We start from the raw sequence: 16,987 nt of genomic DNA, 5'->3' as shown, positions 1-16,987 counted from the left end.
ACCTTGCAGCAGTTGCATTGAAAAATCACCCTTTCCCCCTTTTTTCCAGTTTGATTTGATTTAATTTAACTGCACATTTGTGGTCATGAACATTTCCATACTGCACAGTGATCACATGTTCATACGTATGTTCACATGCATATTATTGCACACCATCTGTACACATTTCTGTGTCTGGCAACTGACTTCATGCAAATCTCTAATGAACTGATGGCTTGAGCGCTGCCAACTACATCTGAGAGTGAATACGTGCATTCAGATGGTGGCTGGTTAAAGGTCAAAGAAATGTCCTTATTTAATGAGAAAGCTCAGTAACTCGATTTGGTTATTCATATTTAACCATGTTCCCTAAATGAAAGTGTATTTTCAACCAAACCTTTGACTCGTTCTCATTCACGGGGCAAAAATTAGTTTGTCAAAGCCGCTGGTGTGGCTCATTAATACAGACAGCGAAGACTGAGTGGTCACTTTGAACCTGCTTTGGGCAGGGATAGCTCAGTAGGTAGAGTGGTGGCCCCATGATCGGAAGGTCGGGGGTTCCACTGAATGGCTACCCTGAGGTACCCCTGAGCAAGGTACCATCCCTACACACTGCTCCTCGGGCGCCCAATGGCTGCCCACTGCTTCACAGGGTGAATGGGTTAAATGCAGAGAGGAATTTCCCCACGGGGATCAATAAAGTACATTTATTTATTTAATCTTGTTTACAGGTCCAACGACATGCATGCCAGGTTAAGTGATGATTCTTTATTGGTTGTGGATGTGAAGTAGATCAAGTGCTTAAAGAGTGCAGCGTTGCATGAATGTATAGTTAAATGTGGCTCATAGTCTAAAGCTCTTTGAGTTGTCTGATTGGTTAGAAAAGCATTCTATTAACGGTGGGGTTTCATTACATCAAAGACACCTCATTACTCCATTTGGTTTAAATGGATCTAGCCCTGAGGTGGAGGAGAGGTCACCAGGTGAAGCCTTCCCAGAGTGGTTACTGCCCATCTCCTCCGGGCTTTTTTATCGCTTATACCACAACCAGCAGGAGACTCTTTCTGCTGCTTCTTTTAGCCATTGGACAGCTGTTTTCCTCTCATCTGTAATGTAATGTAAATATGCACATAGCTTGAAAAGTGTTCATTATATTTAAAAGCATAGGCTCTGGTAATCCTAGTGTGTCTATGTCTGACTGAACTTCAATCATGCATGGAAACAGTGTCAACATCTGTTCATGTACGGGTTTAGCCATCATACCATCAGGCAGTAATAATGTCAGCCATGGCTGTGGCGTTATACCTGCAGCACCTCTGAGAACATGCTGGACACCTGACTGAATCAGCTGACTTGGTCACAGTTTGATTACAGTAGGATCAGTTGTCTTAATAATTAATTGTATTGGTTGAGATGGTGCAGTAGTGTTTATTTGACAGCTCAGATGTCGTTTAAGCTGAAGTGTTGATTATTTCCTTTCTTTTTCTTTGCCTGAAGCTGTTTGGGGATGTGAAAGCCATAAATGCAGTGGAGTTTTTCATCATCGCTGAGACATATTGATGTTTCACAGCATGTGATGGGTGAGATTTGTGTGGAAACAGCCCACCAGCTGCTTCTGGGTTCCACTCTGATAATGATTTTCTAATGGAGGCACATTTATAAAGCTCTCTCCGGAGAGGCAGGATGCTGCTGCCTCGCCCTCTGTTTCCATCCTGCTCATCTGTTTGGGCGTGTTGAATATTTTCCATCAGGCAGAGAAATAATCAGCACAGAGCAACGTCTCGCACAGGAAGAGCTGCTTTTCTTCTGCTTTGTTTCACGTGTCAGGTGCTCAGGAATAGAAAACGGATCAAGATTTTCGACACAAAAGGAGAGTTTGCTGCAGCATGACAGAGCCAGAAATACAACAAACATCATCATGTGTTTTCTCCACGTCGACAAATCTCATAAATATACCTAAACTAACGCTGATCACATGCCACTACTATGGATTAAACCTTTATATATCTTATTCCTCTGAGCTCCGTTATCGTCCAAGAACTATTAAAAACACATCAGTGAGCCGCACTCTTTCCTCGGGTGATATGATACTTCATCACTATGAACACACACACTGCAGTTTATTTAAACCAGACCCACATACAACCTCACATGAGTATCAAATGTGGATTAACCGCTGCTGAAAATACTCCCCATCATACACACTCGTTTCTTCCTGTTTGAGAAAGGAACGTTGCCAGGTTACTGGTGACCTATTTAGGGTCAGGGTTTGCTTTAGATGCAAGCAAAATAAGCACATTTTAACCATGACAAGAGCATCCTTTTAAATAAAGTCTCATTTATGCATTTCAACCATAGACTGTAAATAAAAGATGGGTGCAGCCACTATGATGTCATCCACTGATTTCTAATCTCTGAGAATTTAAGACTGAAATTAAAAATGCTCTTAAAGTCACTGACAGAACAAACACAGCCCAGATGTCCAGTTTAGCTGGGGTGAAGCCCAGCAGACAGCTAGCAGCTACAGCTAGGACACCAATTGAGTGGCCACATGTCAACTTTCAAGCCGCAACAGAATCCCGAGTTATATCGATTTTTAACTGAGCAGCAACTCCGGGAGCTGAAAAACCGAGCCGATGTTAAAGTGCAGTTCCTCCAATGGTCACTAGAGGTCGGCTTCAACTGTGAGGCAGTCCCCATAGACGTCCATGTTGGGATGTTTAACTTTACAGCAGAAATAAACATATTTACATGAATAAGCCTGCTGCATGTGGTCTCTATCCAAAGTTAATTTTTCTGGAGGTCAATTTTTTTTAACTTATCCACCTGGTTTTTGTCATTACTTAAAGTTCAGGGCGTAGCTACTTTGATTGACAGGAGGACGCTCCTCCAGACATCTGCAGCCCCAAAAGCTGTAACTCACTTTTAGCGTCAGTCTTGAGTGGACATGTGGGGAAATGCAGTTTTTGGCGGGCTGTTTTCAGCTGCACACGCTGCAGTTTGACTTTCTGTCCTTCTGCTGTGCTTTTGTGCTTTTCCTCCCTGTTTGTCAGTTTGTGAACCTATCTGCATTTTTTCAGCCATTCTTTGTCTTTTTGATCTTGTTGATTTCTCCTTTAATTTAGTTCCTCTCTTGCTTAGTTTCTGGACTTCTATTATGCACATTTATCCTGCTCATCTCAGCACCACCATGTGTTGGTCTAAATAGCTCACTAGTGACATGTAGGGTAAAGACAGAAAATAACAGGACAGAGATTTGATGCTTTCTATGAGATCACAACTATAATCTTCAGGATCCACGGCTGGCTGCGATAACAGCTGTATGAGATATACAAAGTAAGAACACAGGCTCTGAATTAGATGTCACAGCACACACTGAGACGGTGGAGCAGCAGACTACTGAGCACTCTTTGGTGAAGGTGTGCGGATGTTTTAAATGGCTGTAACGTAAAAACAGCTTTTTAAATCAATGTATATTTCCAGTGCTGTGAAAATAGAGGTGATTGTGATGCTTTTTTTGAAACCAAGCAGCTTTCATTCTGTGAAATGAAATGCTGCATGAAGGAAACAGCGCTCTCTGCTGGCACAAACCTGGAAGGTCAGGGATGAGACTGCACATAAAACTAGAAGGGCATCTGCTCTGCCTCTTAGTTCCTGTCAAACGGATGCGGTTCAAACAGTGGCTGCTCGTATTAAACGTGCCCAAAGTTTCAAATAATGATGTCAGTGTATGTGCAAATAATTCCTGCAGGGTTTTTCTATTTATACATGTCATGGAGACCAGTTTTGCCTTCTACTGACAGAAGCCCCTCCCATATGCTGTTTAAACCTTCTGTTTACAAGGTCAGCCTATTAGAGAAACGTTAGCTTAAAAGGGGAGGAGTTAAGACATTTTATTTTAAACAAATGATGACTAGAGGAGCTGCACCAAGGCTCGGTATAAAATAAAGAACGATTATTCTGAACTGTGCATCATGCAAAGCTGCAAAGTGTAAGCAAGTAAACATGATATTATAATGTCTGTTACTGAAGCTGATGGCAGTTGATGATGTTTTATTTTTTGCGTTAGTATTTGGGGGACCGCAGTTCAAGGGGTTGGGAAGCTCATCTGTAACTGGAAGGTTGCCGGTTCGATCCCCCAGCTCTCTCTGTCGTGGTCGTTGTGTCCTTGGGCAAGACACTTTACCCTACACCCTACTGGTGTTGGCCAGAGGGGCCGATGGCACGATATGGCAGCCTCGCCTCTGTCAGTCTACCCCAGGGCAGCTGTGGCTACAACTGTGATTTGCCTGCACCAGTGTGTGAATGTGACAGTGAATGAATAGTGGAATTGTAAAGCGCTATATAAATGCAATCCATTATTTATTAGATTAAAATGATCAAATCACGTGACATGTTTTATAATCTGTATTTTTATTGCATCATTCCAGCTTTTTTTGACGCAAAGCTTTTTGTATGCTGTTTTATTTGGAGTCAGCTTTGTCTCATTCGAGTGTCTCAGCACGCTCTCTCTGTCAGGAAGTGCTGACCAAACCTCTGAAAAGAAATATTCACAGTATAATATATGAATGAGGTGGATGTAATACGCCTTCGTTGTTGTGTCTCCTCAGGCCAGAGAGGACGTCATCGGGCTGCTGAAGTCGGAGAGAACCCGTCCTGAGACTCTGGAGGCCCACTACGGCTCCGCTGTGCCCACCAAACCCCTGCAGGCCCTGCAGAGAGACGCCCTGCTCACCCACAGTGGCAGCAGCACAGACGATGTGTACGAGAAGCCCATGGCTGAGGTCAGTGAGAGATACACACACTGATAACTTTCATTTCATCATTTAAAAGGAAATGACAAGTTTTTTACACTGGATCAGAGCACACAGTGGCAAAAAAAGTGCATTAATCTCAAAGGTACCGAGCTATTTTAGGAATAAATAATAATAATAAAAACAATTATTTGATGATACACTGTTGTAAATGAGACTGTGAACTGAACCTAAACTAAAAAGGAAACGTCGAAGCTTTGACTGTTGAATACAGAGACAACACATGATTTATAGAGGAAGTAGCTTGAAATAATGTCCTCACTGTGCTCAGTCAGACACACACAGAGTAAATTCAGCTTATATCCAGCTATAAAACAGTTCTTGTAAAACTTTGGTTTGGAGTTCTTGAAAAAAAGAAAGATTGAAATTAGATCCTAAAGTGATTCTCTGGTGAGCAGAATGGCAGCAAAACCTGATTTTCCATGCTCAGTGAAATCTGCGGGTGCAGTGGAGGAAGAAAGGCTGAACAAATGTGCAGTAAGCGTGACAAGTTTTGAATTGTGTGCAGAGAGTCTCTCCCACAAGTACAATCTCACCGTAACCATGGCTAATGGTTTGTGATATTGTGCTGGCAGATGCGATGTTAGAGAGCGGGTTGTTGTCCATAATGAGTGTTGACGTGTTTCGCCCTTAGTTGGACCGTCTGGAGGACAAACAGAAGGAGACGTACAGACGGATGCTGGAGCAGCTGCTGCTGGCTGAGAAATGCCACCGCCGCACCGTCATGGAGCTGGACAACGAGAAGCAAAAGCACGCGGACTTCATCAACAAGAGTGACGACTTCACCAACCTGCTGGAGCAGGAGAGAGAGAGGTGAGTTCAGGCTGGCTGGACAAAAGTACCTGTTTTCTTTTAGATTGCTTACTTTGGCATAAATAGAGCTCAACAGTCTCAAATATTGAAGAAAAAAGTTAGTCTGCCAAAACCAACAAAATGAGTCCATCTCTAAACATTTTTACACTTTTGTCCGCCTGAGGCTCCAAACTCAAAGCCATGTGGTCTCTGAAGAAGATAAAAGAAAACGTTTAAAATCAGCTCAAACTATGACGTTTAAAATGAAGCTGGAGGTGGATTACTGCACCTTTTATAAGCTGCTGTGAACTATTTTTAGCAGCGGTTTAATCAACATTTTGTGGTTTTTGAGCCAAAAACATAATCTATAACAACTGAATCTTTATTGCTTTTTAAAGTGATGCATTACTCATATTTCTCTGCTTGTATTAGTTTTGCATTATTCCACGGCCCCATTGTAACTTTTGTGCCTCTTTGCGTCCCCTTCTGCCCTTGTGATCTTTCTTCAGGTTATTTCCTGTTTTATTTTGAAGGTTAGCTTTTGTGCCTCGTCAGCTGCTAATGAAAATGCTAATAAAATGCCCACGTTGCTGATTATTGTAAATTATTGGACTAACAACTAAGCCCATGTTAGTTATAGCAGCTTGGAACATCTGTACCAAGATGCCAAGAGCGCATGAACCAATTCAATTAAATTTTCAATTGAATTTTATTTATATAGCGCCAAATCACAACAAAAGTCGCCTCAAGATGCTTTATATTCCAAGGTAGACCCTACAATAATAGAATATGAGAAAACCCAACAATCATATGACCCCCTATGAGCAAGCACTTTGGCAACAATGGGAAGGAAAAACTTCCCTTTAACAGGAAGAAACCTCCACCAGAACCAGGCTCAGGGTGGGGCAGCCATCTGCCACGACCAGTTGGGGAGAGAGAAGGAAGACACCTGATCCAGCCCTAACTATATGCTTTAGCAAAAAGGATGGTTTTAAAGTTTTAAGACTAATTTTAAAAGTAGAGATAGTGTCTTTTTCCTGAATCCAAACTGGAAGCTGGCTCCACAGAAGAGGGGCTGGAAAACTTAAGGCTCTCCCTCCCATTCTACTTTTAAATACTCTAGGAACAACAAGTAAGCCTGCAGTGTGAGAGTGAAGTGCTCTAATGGGGTGAAATGGTACTACAAGGTCATTAAGATAAGATGTTGCCTGATTATTTAAGACCTTGTATGTGAGGAGCACGATTCTGACTTCAGTTCTGGATTCAGCTCAATTAAAACCTGTAAGCGTTCATGGTGTGGTTTCAGATGGGTTGTTTATGCCTGAATTTGCTGAAGGTGGCGCATTAATCTCTCCCTTTTCTTTAAAAAAATAAGCACCCCGCTGTTAAAGTTGATCCAGGCCATCTGCTCTCAGACGCTGCTGCATTCTATCAAATGACCAGCAGGGGGCAGCTCATCGGAACTCCAGTTATTCATGGGAACACAATGCTCAGCGATGCTGATGAGTTAATGGCTTTGATTACACAGAAACACAAACCACTCTGCAATCTCCCTGGCAACCACTTGATTACTCGCTTTTCCCCTAGCAACCAGTGGGTTGCCAGGTGGTCGCAAACCAATCTCTAGGCCTGTGTGATTTAAATACAACATAAATTTTACCTTAGAGTGACAGAGGGTTATGCTCATTGGCTAATGACTTGAAAATCACAAGCTCTTATCCAATGAGCACGCAGTAACCTCAGTTTCTAGTCAGATCCGCCTCTCTGCATGTCAAATCCTGTTTCAAAACACCTAGATGGTGGTGGGGAAAACGCTCAGCTCAAGACTTTATGACCTGACTTAACTGATTAAGGGGTGACTATGATTATGTTTTTCATATACATTCAGTTTCTGTTGGTTTTTCATCCTGTGTTTCTGATTGTTTGCTCCACCTTAACTGTTTCCACCTGTGTCTTGTTTCCTAGCTGCTCTCATCCTCTCTGTCTTTGTTTGATCAACTGTGTTGCTGTTAACTTTGTCCCCAGTGTGGTGTTTGGATCTTTGTTGATTTTTAAATTAAGCTTTTCTGCTTTCATTAGCTAGCTGAATCTGCACAAATCCCTCGCCTCATAATGAGGGTTTTTCTTTCAGTAGTTTTTAGTATTGGGACAAAGCTGATAGTAAAGTGGGTGAAAACGAGGCCACGGAGCAGAAAAATGTTGAGATTCTACTGTAGAAAGCAGTAAAGCTGGGACTGCATCATCAGGCTTACAAGCCTGTCCATATCTGCCTTGGTTACCTGCTGAAAATGAAAGCTAAACTGCTCAGAGAGGGTCAGCGTTGCTTTCTATTGAGCTTTGATGTCATGTGGCTTACAGAAAAAGCCCTGAAGTTCAGTTGAAGTTCACCCTGAAGTTGGTGATGCAAGTGCGTATGGACACACACACGTTTTTAAAGTATTCTGCAAAAAAACAGAGCAAATGGAAGGATCTGCACCACAGATGTTTCTCAGAAAAATTGTTATCATGAGCTGAAGCTGCTCAGCTCTGCTAAAGAAAATCCCAAACTTTTTAATAGAAAAACTTAAATTTCACCCTGACCTCAGTGTGCTCAGTTTGCTGTGCTGAACAGCTTCAGCTTCCAGCCACACTCTTCAAACTAGAAGTGCTTATCACTCCTTTTTGTCCCATCTCCCACATGGATTTTTAAAACATTTTGAAATCAAGCTATCATGGCAAAAGTAATGCGATTACACCAAACACTGCCAGATGCTGAAATCACTTGATGTTATCTGTAATGTTCGTATTTTTAGAAGTCCACCAAGCTGTGATCTTTCACTCCGTGGGATTAGTAAGATTTGCAGACTCTAGGGATACGTTTCTTAAAAGATGATGAGAGATGAGTTGTTCTTGAAAGAACGTGTGTTCTGCAGATGCATGTTTATTTGGCCAGGTCAGATAAAACCTAGAGCGGGGTTTTAGATGCTGTCTGATAGGCAAGGTGGTGAAATATGCCTTACAGAGTCATCGCAAAAACAGAACACACAGCAGCGACTGATGTGAACTGATGTGCTGCATTGCTTTAAATACTGTTAAAGCAGCAACTTTGCTGCTGACATAAAACTGCAAAAGTGAGTTAATCCTCATAATCTCCCAGTTTTTAAAATGTCCAAATTAATGTCTTCCTCATTCGCTTGGTTCTCATTAGCTTTGCTTTTAGATGCAGCAGGTAAGTGTAGCTGATAAACAACATTTGCTGTTTTTCTTTCTTGGAAAATGGTGTGGGAGGCGGATGGACCCTTTGGTTATAAAATCAAGCAATGGGTGGCACTGTGGTGTCTTTCCATCCATCCTTTATAGTCTGATCGGAGGCCTTATCTGTACAATAAGAACATGTTTTTGTTTTTTTTTTGTTCTTTTACAAAATGGAAAATTATTTATTTTTTTATTTTAGTTTGCAACAATCACTAAATCCAACTAAATAGCTTGTGTAAAACTATTTAAAAAAACAAGGAAATGATGACTGAAAAGGTTCAAATTCCGACTTTATGACATTTTGCACATTGTAATTCACGTCTGGGCTGCTTATGGTTATGAATGCTCCAAATAAAAGCAGAATTTATGATGATACAGTAGGTTTTATACATGGTGGAAAATGGTTGTCACTCGTGAGCTTGTTTAGTTTGGAAAGTTGAACTCTGGCCTCCCAAACTGAGCATCAGAAAACGTGTGCAGTGATCTGATAAGGCCTTTCTTTGAGGCGTGCTGATGGCTCCAGTGACTGACCTCCATTATCCAACATCAAAACAGCCCAAATGTGAGAGATGGCATAAGAAGATCTGCAGCTGCTCCTCATGCTCCATAAAAACTCTTAACAGCCTGAATGTGGAGAAATGCTTCACCGAGTCTCAGATCTATCTGCATGGCTCATAGCAGCATCTTTCTGCTTGCTTTCATATTTTCAGTGATGGTTTAAGAATCATAAATCTGTGTGATACTGGCTGTCTTCATTATTGTGGGGCCTTTCCATTCCTTTTTTTCTTCCTCATTCACTTTTTTCTCATCAGCTTCCTTAAGATGCAGCAGGTTAAAGGAAAAGTCATAAAAACCTGATTCACTTAGGTTTGTAGCTGATAAACTCATTTAACTGTTGGTTTTCTCAGAAAATGGTGGAGGAGGAGACCTAAACAAGAGTTAAAAGAGAGTGAATGTTACTGCAAATTAACATTCCAGTAAACAGAATATGGCTCAAAAAAAGAGAAAAGACCATCTAAATGAATTAAACTCTGAAGCAGTGGTGCCTGCTCAGTGGTCTGCAGGTTGAAGGACAGACCTGAAGCATAACAGTGAAGATGTTCAGGTGTATTCAACTTTTTTAGAGAGCTGTTGGTTCAGTTTCATAGTCGTTAGGAAGTTTTCAGACTCTGTCTCTAACGTCGCCCTGATCTCACCTCTCCGCTTGCTCTGATAACACATTCCTGCTGGCTGCAGTAAGCGTGTGGATTCGCATCACCAACATGTCGACCCTGATGATGTCATTCCCAGCAGAGATCCCGCTGGCCGATTACAAGGCTCTGTTTGCGTAACAACGGTCACAGACCACTACAGCTACACAAAATAAGTGTCGAGAGACGAGCTTATGAATGTGTTGATTCTGGAAGGCCCCCACCAAAAACGAGCTAAGATCCTTCAATGAAAACATGTCCACCACAGTGCACCAGCAGGGTTTACATCCATTTACTTTGAGCTACGGCTGAGCGTTTTGCCGAAAAACCTGCCATTTAGAGACTTCTAGACTTGATCTAAGCAATAAATTTAATTCATTTGGCTAAAATAAAACAAACCAGGGCTGCAACCAACCAAATGTTTATTAACTGATGAAGGAAGAAATGTCCAAAAAGTTGTGATGTAAAAATTGACTTTACCTCACAGAATCCAAGCTCCAGCTCTGTTGCCTGCTGGATGATTTTCATTTATTTTTTAAAATGTATCTATGGAAACGACTTGTCATCATGACTGGTATATACTATAGAAATAAAAATTTCAGTGGCTTTGATGAAGGGGAAAACTGTTATCCATATAATATCGTCAATCCGCATCGATTGCTGATGGGGGAATCCAACAGTCTCGGCAACATGGATTTGTCAGTTTTCGCCATGACCACCCAGAGGGCCCTGAGCCCAGTGTGGTTATGGGTTAATGTGGTTTGAGACATCGACGTTTTGACCGATAAATCAGACTTGTCTTTAGAAAAATGTAGGTTTGATTCTCTGTAATTTCACAGTGGTGGAGATTTTCCAGTTTGTGTCTGAACATGAACTGTGCCTCCTCTGTATCAAAGTGCTCCCGTTGACGCGTCTGTTCAGCACGTTAATGGTAATTACTGCAACTATTATTAGCTTGAGATCAGCATCTCCTGGCCCAATGTTTGCTGTGGGCTCAGCCCTGCTCTGGTTTATGGCTGTTTGGGGCTCTCTTCCTTCTCTGTGACAGGCTTCGGTTAGTGCTGAGGCTATGAATAGACCCAAACACAGAGAGAGGCTTTCTGCAGAGCCATCATCTGCCAACAAGGCAGCAATGACAGATACTGTGTCCTGCGAGCACGGGGGAGCAATCGGAGTAAAATTTGGGAGGAAGGGAAGAATTTTAATGTGCAAATACGCATTCAAAAGCTGCACTTGGTACGATTTCAATATGAAATGAATTTGTTTTTAGTCTAAATGGTGTAAAAGCCTCAGAGCTTTTCTCATGTAGGCTCAGGATAGATGGTTGATATCTAAATGGATGTTCAAAGCAGTGGAAACTCCCAAGATGGTTAAAACCAGGGCTTTTCATATACTGCGGTACAGCAGGTGAAGTGACACTTCAAACCTGAGTGGAGCTCTTAGCTAACATTGGCAGCAGGATTGCTATGCTCGCTAACCACAGATGGTCAAAAAGATGGAGGTGAAAAGTGAAGGTAGAAGTGTCTTGAACTAGGCAGACGTTGTAAAAAGACTTGAGCTCTTAGTCCGTGGCCTTCAGTAAAAACTTTATGGGCTCAGTTTTTCTTAATTTTACAAAATGTGATTTTGTATTTTACCAAGATTTATTTAAAAAAGCGAATTTTAAAAAGAATTAAACCTTAATAATAAACATTTGCTTGCCAAATGTTTGGATTTGAGGGATTGGTGCAGAGTCTGTAGTGATGCGAATTCTGCGTTGAAGGTGAAGCTTTGGTTTTTACTGGTTATTGAACGTTTCCAGTGACTGTAAGAACGAGACTGTGGATGTGAGCGCGCTTCCTGTCAAGGATGTCTGGACTCCTCCTTAGACACCGGGTCAGAAGCTCAGAGTAGAGCTCCTACTCTACTTTAAGGTACCCGCGGAGGTGGTTCAGCATCTGACCGGGACACCTCCCAGGTGAGGTATTTTAGGCATGTCGAGTTGGGATGGGGCCTGGTGGCAGTGACCAGAGAGACTGTATCTCTCAGCTGGCTGAGGGACATCTGGGTGAGAAATTGATAACGCATCAGATCTTTGAGCAGAACTTATTAAAAAGTCCTTGGTGATATTAATCCCTAATCACATTTTCCTCCAGTATTTCTACACTGAACGGCAGGATAGGCATTTGCTTTTTCTGAACTTAAAAAGAAAGATTACATTCATGGTTTTTATTCATTTAAAATACAAAGCTGAGAAAGCAATTTCCCAGATCTCTAAATTACAAACATCCAACAAAAGTGTAAGTATCGAAGCCACAAAACACAGGCAGTTACTGTACAGTGTGGCTTCTTGTTCCTGTGGTATTTATGTATCACATGCATTTGGAATAATGAAGAGCTGTAAACATCTGTAAGCTCTTTGCACTGCTCATATTTGGCTCATTTAGCAGCCTCTGCAGTGCAAACCACAGGCCTTTTCTGTCTGGAACACACACACACCCACACCCACCCTTTAGCCACTATGGAGAAATATATTATTATATCCATGTCCTTTCGCTTTGCACGATACCAGGGGATTATAATGAGAAAGGCTGTGCAACTCTGGCATTGTCCTCTCCCAAACAAAAACTCCCGCCTTGCATTGTTGTCTTGTTTCTGTGGAAATGCTGCAGGGCTGCATGGTGGGTAGCAGAGGGTTAAAACTGGAGCCAAAGTAAAGATGAGGAAAAAGAAATCTGAACTTGAAAGTGGACACATTACGTGAGTCATGTCACCTGCTGTCTAGTCGTGCCTCCTTCCCCAGAGGGAAAGCAAAACAGTGAAGAAGATTTGAGCCTTTCCTCCTCCCCCACTTTGGTGTCCAAACAAGGGCAGGGCCTCTGTGTCCATATATGGATGGATGGATGACATCACCATCCAGCAGAGCAGTGCTGTTTAGCACGGCATCCACCTTTCTCATTGTCCTCCAATGAGCTGTTTGGAATGTGATGCCTAATTTCCAGTGGGGTTGGGGCCCCTCCTTCCTTCCCTTCCCTCTCTGACCCCCCCAGGAGACGCCGAGCTGCAGTCTGGCTGCTACTTTTAAAAACACCCTCAGAGATGGATCAGCAAGCACTGCAGCCCAGCTGGTGGGTAAGTTCAGTTTGGAGGGGAAGAAGTTTTTGACCCTGGAGGATAAGGCTGTGAAGGTGTATGCGTAGAGGTTGGAGGTTTGTTTTTTTTGATCCAGAGCTCAGCTGATGTATCCCAGTGTCTTATGTAACTGCTGTAAAGCGTCTTTCTCAGACCTGCAGGGACTCCTGCAGAGATCAGTTAAACATCTACAAACAAAATCTCAGTTTTGTTGGCCGCTGTGCTGCTGTGCTGATGCCATTTTTTAAATCTGTGAAATTGCTCCATTTACCTTCCCGTCTTTGCAAACTGTGTTCAAAAAAAAATTAAAGGCAACTATTAGTTTGTAATTTTTAGAGGCGATGAGGTGAAAATGTATCCACACAGAATGGAAAATGTTTGTTATCAAAAGGAAAAGTTCTACTCGACTTGATCTACTTTACAAACTTGCAGAGTTAAAACAATCCTGGAATAAAATTACATGAAAAAAGGAATTCATAACTAAAAGTAGACTTAAAAAACATATTTTTCTCACTTTTGAGAAACAAAAAACGTAACTAAAAACAATATTGTGCACTTACAAAACTAAAGTACAATATACAAATGACAAATTATCTATTTGATCAGAAATACGAGCTTTAGGAGATGCAGATGATGCTTGAGACTTGCATGTCCGTATGACGGGGATGTCTGTGAGTGTGTTTTATAATGCCTCTTAAGAACATCTTATATATTGCCCATAGATGTATTTACATGTGTACACATTTGAGATGATGATGATGATGATAACAATAACGGTAATAATAATTATTATTATTATTTGTTTGTTTTTAAGGAAGGAAATACAAACTACAATTAAAAAGTGTAAACCCAATGTAGTAACTTACTGAAAAATTAAATTGGCAAAAATTAAACTGCCATCTCATAGCTGGCGTTCATGCACTTGGATCTTTTTGGACTGCCATCCCAAGAATATTACAATTGAATTGGCTTTTTTTTTACTCTACAAACAATTCACATTTGGTCCATGAAAGCAAGTGCTCCAAACATTTTTTTTTTTTTTTTTTTACCAGAGATTAACTAAGATCTTTCACTGTCTTTGTTTTTCAGACTCAAAAGGCTTTTGGAGCAGGAGAAGGCTTACCAGGCTCGTAAGGACAAGGAGCACAGCAGAAGACTAGAGAAGGTCAGAGCAGAGCTGGTGAAGCTCAAGTCCTTTGCCCTGATGTTGGTAGACGAGCGGCAGCTGCACATTGAGCAGATCGACCAGCAGAGCCAGAAGATCCAGGACCTCACTCAGAAGCTTCAGGAAAAAGAGCAGCGACTGGCGTCTGTCAGCGACACTGCCAAGGAAAGCAGCCAGAAGGTCCTAAAGCTGGAGGCCGAGCTAGAGCAGAGAGCAGCAAAGTTCACACAGGAGCATGAGGAGATGACCGCCAAGCTGGCGAATCAGGAGTCCCAGAGCCGGCAGCTGAGGCTGAAGCTGGCTGGACTGACACGCAAGATTGAAGAGCTGGAAGAGAGCAACAAGGTCCTGCAGAAATCAGAGGAGGACCTGCAGGAGCTGAGGGAGAAGATCAGCAAAGGAGAGTGTGGGAACTCTTCACTCATGGCCGAGCTGGAGAATCTGCGTAAGAAAGTGTTGGAGATGGAGGGCAAAGATGAGGAGATTACCAAAACAGAGACTCAGTGCAGGGAGTTGAGGAAGAAGCTGCAGGAAGAGGAGAACCACAGCAAGGAGCTGAAGTTGGAAGTTGAGAAACTCCAGAAGAGAATGGCTGAATTGGAGAAACTGGAGGCAATCTTTAACAGGAGCAAAACGGAGTGCTCACAGCTTCATGCAAACCTGGAAAAAGAGAGACGTGTCGTGAAGGATTTGGCCGGTGAGCTGGAGATGGTGAAAACCCGGATGAAGGAACTCGAGTCCTCAGAGTCAAAGTTCGAAAAAGCGGAAATGGCCCTTAAAGATGAGCTCGTGAAGCTGAAGTCCTTCACAGTTATTCTGGTAGATGAACGCAAAAACATGGCAGAAAGACTCAAACAGGAAGAGCTGAAAAGTGATGATTTAAGTAAGATGTTCAAAGCAGAGCAGGGGAAGGTGACAGAGGTCACAGAGAAGCTGATAGAGGAGAGCAAAAAAGTTCTGAAATACAAATCGGAGATGGAGATCCAGGTGACGACGCTTACCAAAGAGAGAGATGAGTTAAAGAATAAACTGGCAGGTGAAGAGGAAAAGTGTAGGGAGCTAAATGGCAAGCTGAGTGGGATGAAGATGACGATAGACAGACTTGAGGAAACAGAGAGGGAAATGCAGAGAAAGCGGGCCAGCAAGGAAAATAACCAAAATCCAGAAGAAGATAACAAAGTAATAGAGCTCACGCTAGAAATCGAAAGACTGAAGAGCCGGCTCAAACATCTTGAGGTGGTTGAGGGCGATTTGATGAAAACCGAAGATGAGTATGATCTGCTTGAAAAGAAATTCAGGACAGAGCAGGATAAAGCAAACGCTCTATCAAAGCTTCTGGAAGAGATGAAAAGTCAGATTGCCCGAAACAAAGCCATAGAGAAAGGAGAAGTCATGAGTCCTGAGGCTGAGCTGAGAATTCGCTGCAAGATGGAGGAGGCCAAAACCAAAGATCTGCAGGCAGATGTTCTGGCTTTAAAGGAGAAAATCCACGAGCTGATGAACAAAGAAGACCAGCTCTCCCAGCTGCAGGTTGACTTCTCTTTCCTCCAGCAGAGATTTATGGAGGAGGAAGAGAGGAATAAGAGCATGAGCCAAGAAATGCAGAACCTCAACAAGGAGCTTGAAGCTGCCAAGCGGTACAGTCGTGCCTTGAGGCCAAGCATGAATGGCAGGAGGATGGTGGATGTCCCGGTTACCTCCACAGCCGTTCAGACAGATGTGATGGCCAGCGAGCCTGCAGAGGACGAGACGGCAGCGGGCTTTATCCGGAAATCAGTTCTTGAGGAGAACCACTTGATGAGTAACCTCAGGCAACACAGTCTCAAGAAGCCAACAGTTCTTGAACGATACCCTCCAGCTTCAGCGGAACTTGGAGCCAAAAAATCTTGGATACCCTGGATGAAAAAGAAGGAGGCCATCACAATCACTCAGACCACTCCTGAGAAGATCCACGGGGTCTCTTTGCTTCATCCACCGGAGGCAACCATGTCCCAAAAACCGGGTCAGCCACTTCATATCAGAGTGACCCCGGATCACGGGAACAGCACTGCCACCTTGGAGATCACCAGCCCTCGAGCTGAAGATTTCTTCTCCAGCACCACCATCATCCCGACTCTCGGTCTTCAGAAACCCCGCATCACAATCGTCCCTAAACCCACGACCGTGACCTCAAAGACCAAAACCTGTGACGGAATGGAAGGTCTCAGTCGAGCCAAATCTCCTGTCACAATCACCACCATCTCCAGAGCAAAGAGTCCAGAGAGGAATGGCGGGAGCAGCCATCAGTCACCAGTGTCCATCATCACCGTCAGCACCACCCCTGTGGCTGAAGCGTGTGCTTTATCTGAGCCTCACGAAGTTTCCACAGGCCGCACAGTAATCAAGGTGACCCCAGAGAAGCAGCCTGGAACTACACCTGTCAGGAAATACAACAGCAACATCATCACAACGGAGGACAACAAGATCCACATCCACCTGGGTCCACAGTTTAAGAGGCCGTCTGAGGCCTGCAGCAGTCCTGTGCTGACACTCAGGCCAACTGGCCTGAGTTCAGAAAGCAGAGAAACGGGAACAGTTCTCCGCTCTCCACGGCAAGCCTCAGCGGGGAAAACCACTCCGAGCAAAATGACAAGCAGCATAACGATCACGCCTATCACCTCGGCCGCCTCCAGGCCAACGCAGTCAGTGGTGAGATCATTAGC

General features: G+C 43.0%; 1 protein-coding gene across 6 annotated transcripts in view; it reads left to right on the top strand.

Annotated features, from left to right (window-relative positions):
• filip1b (filamin A interacting protein 1b) overlaps window positions 1–16,987 on the top strand; it is a 48,185-nt gene that overhangs the window by 24,950 nt on the left and 6,248 nt on the right. For all 6 annotated transcript variants that reach the window (XM_035908928.2, XM_006793478.2, XM_035908927.2 and 3 more), the window contains exons 3-5: window positions 4,590–4,763; window positions 5,428–5,606; window positions 14,210–16,973. In XM_035908928.2, the coding sequence (XP_035764821.2) occupies window positions 4,590–4,763; window positions 5,428–5,606; window positions 14,210–16,973 (3,117 nt within the window). The remainder of the gene's footprint in view (window positions 1–4,589; window positions 4,764–5,427; window positions 5,607–14,209; window positions 16,974–16,987) is intronic.

This window comes from Neolamprologus brichardi, chromosome 15 (assembly GCF_056152115.1).
Source record: "Neolamprologus brichardi isolate AB-2024 chromosome 15, ASM5615211v1, whole genome shotgun sequence".
Lineage (NCBI taxonomy): Eukaryota > Metazoa > Chordata > Actinopteri > Cichliformes > Cichlidae > Neolamprologus > Neolamprologus brichardi.
The sequence above is the reverse complement of the archived record's forward strand: the minus strand, read 5'-3'. Positions and strand labels throughout refer to the sequence as shown.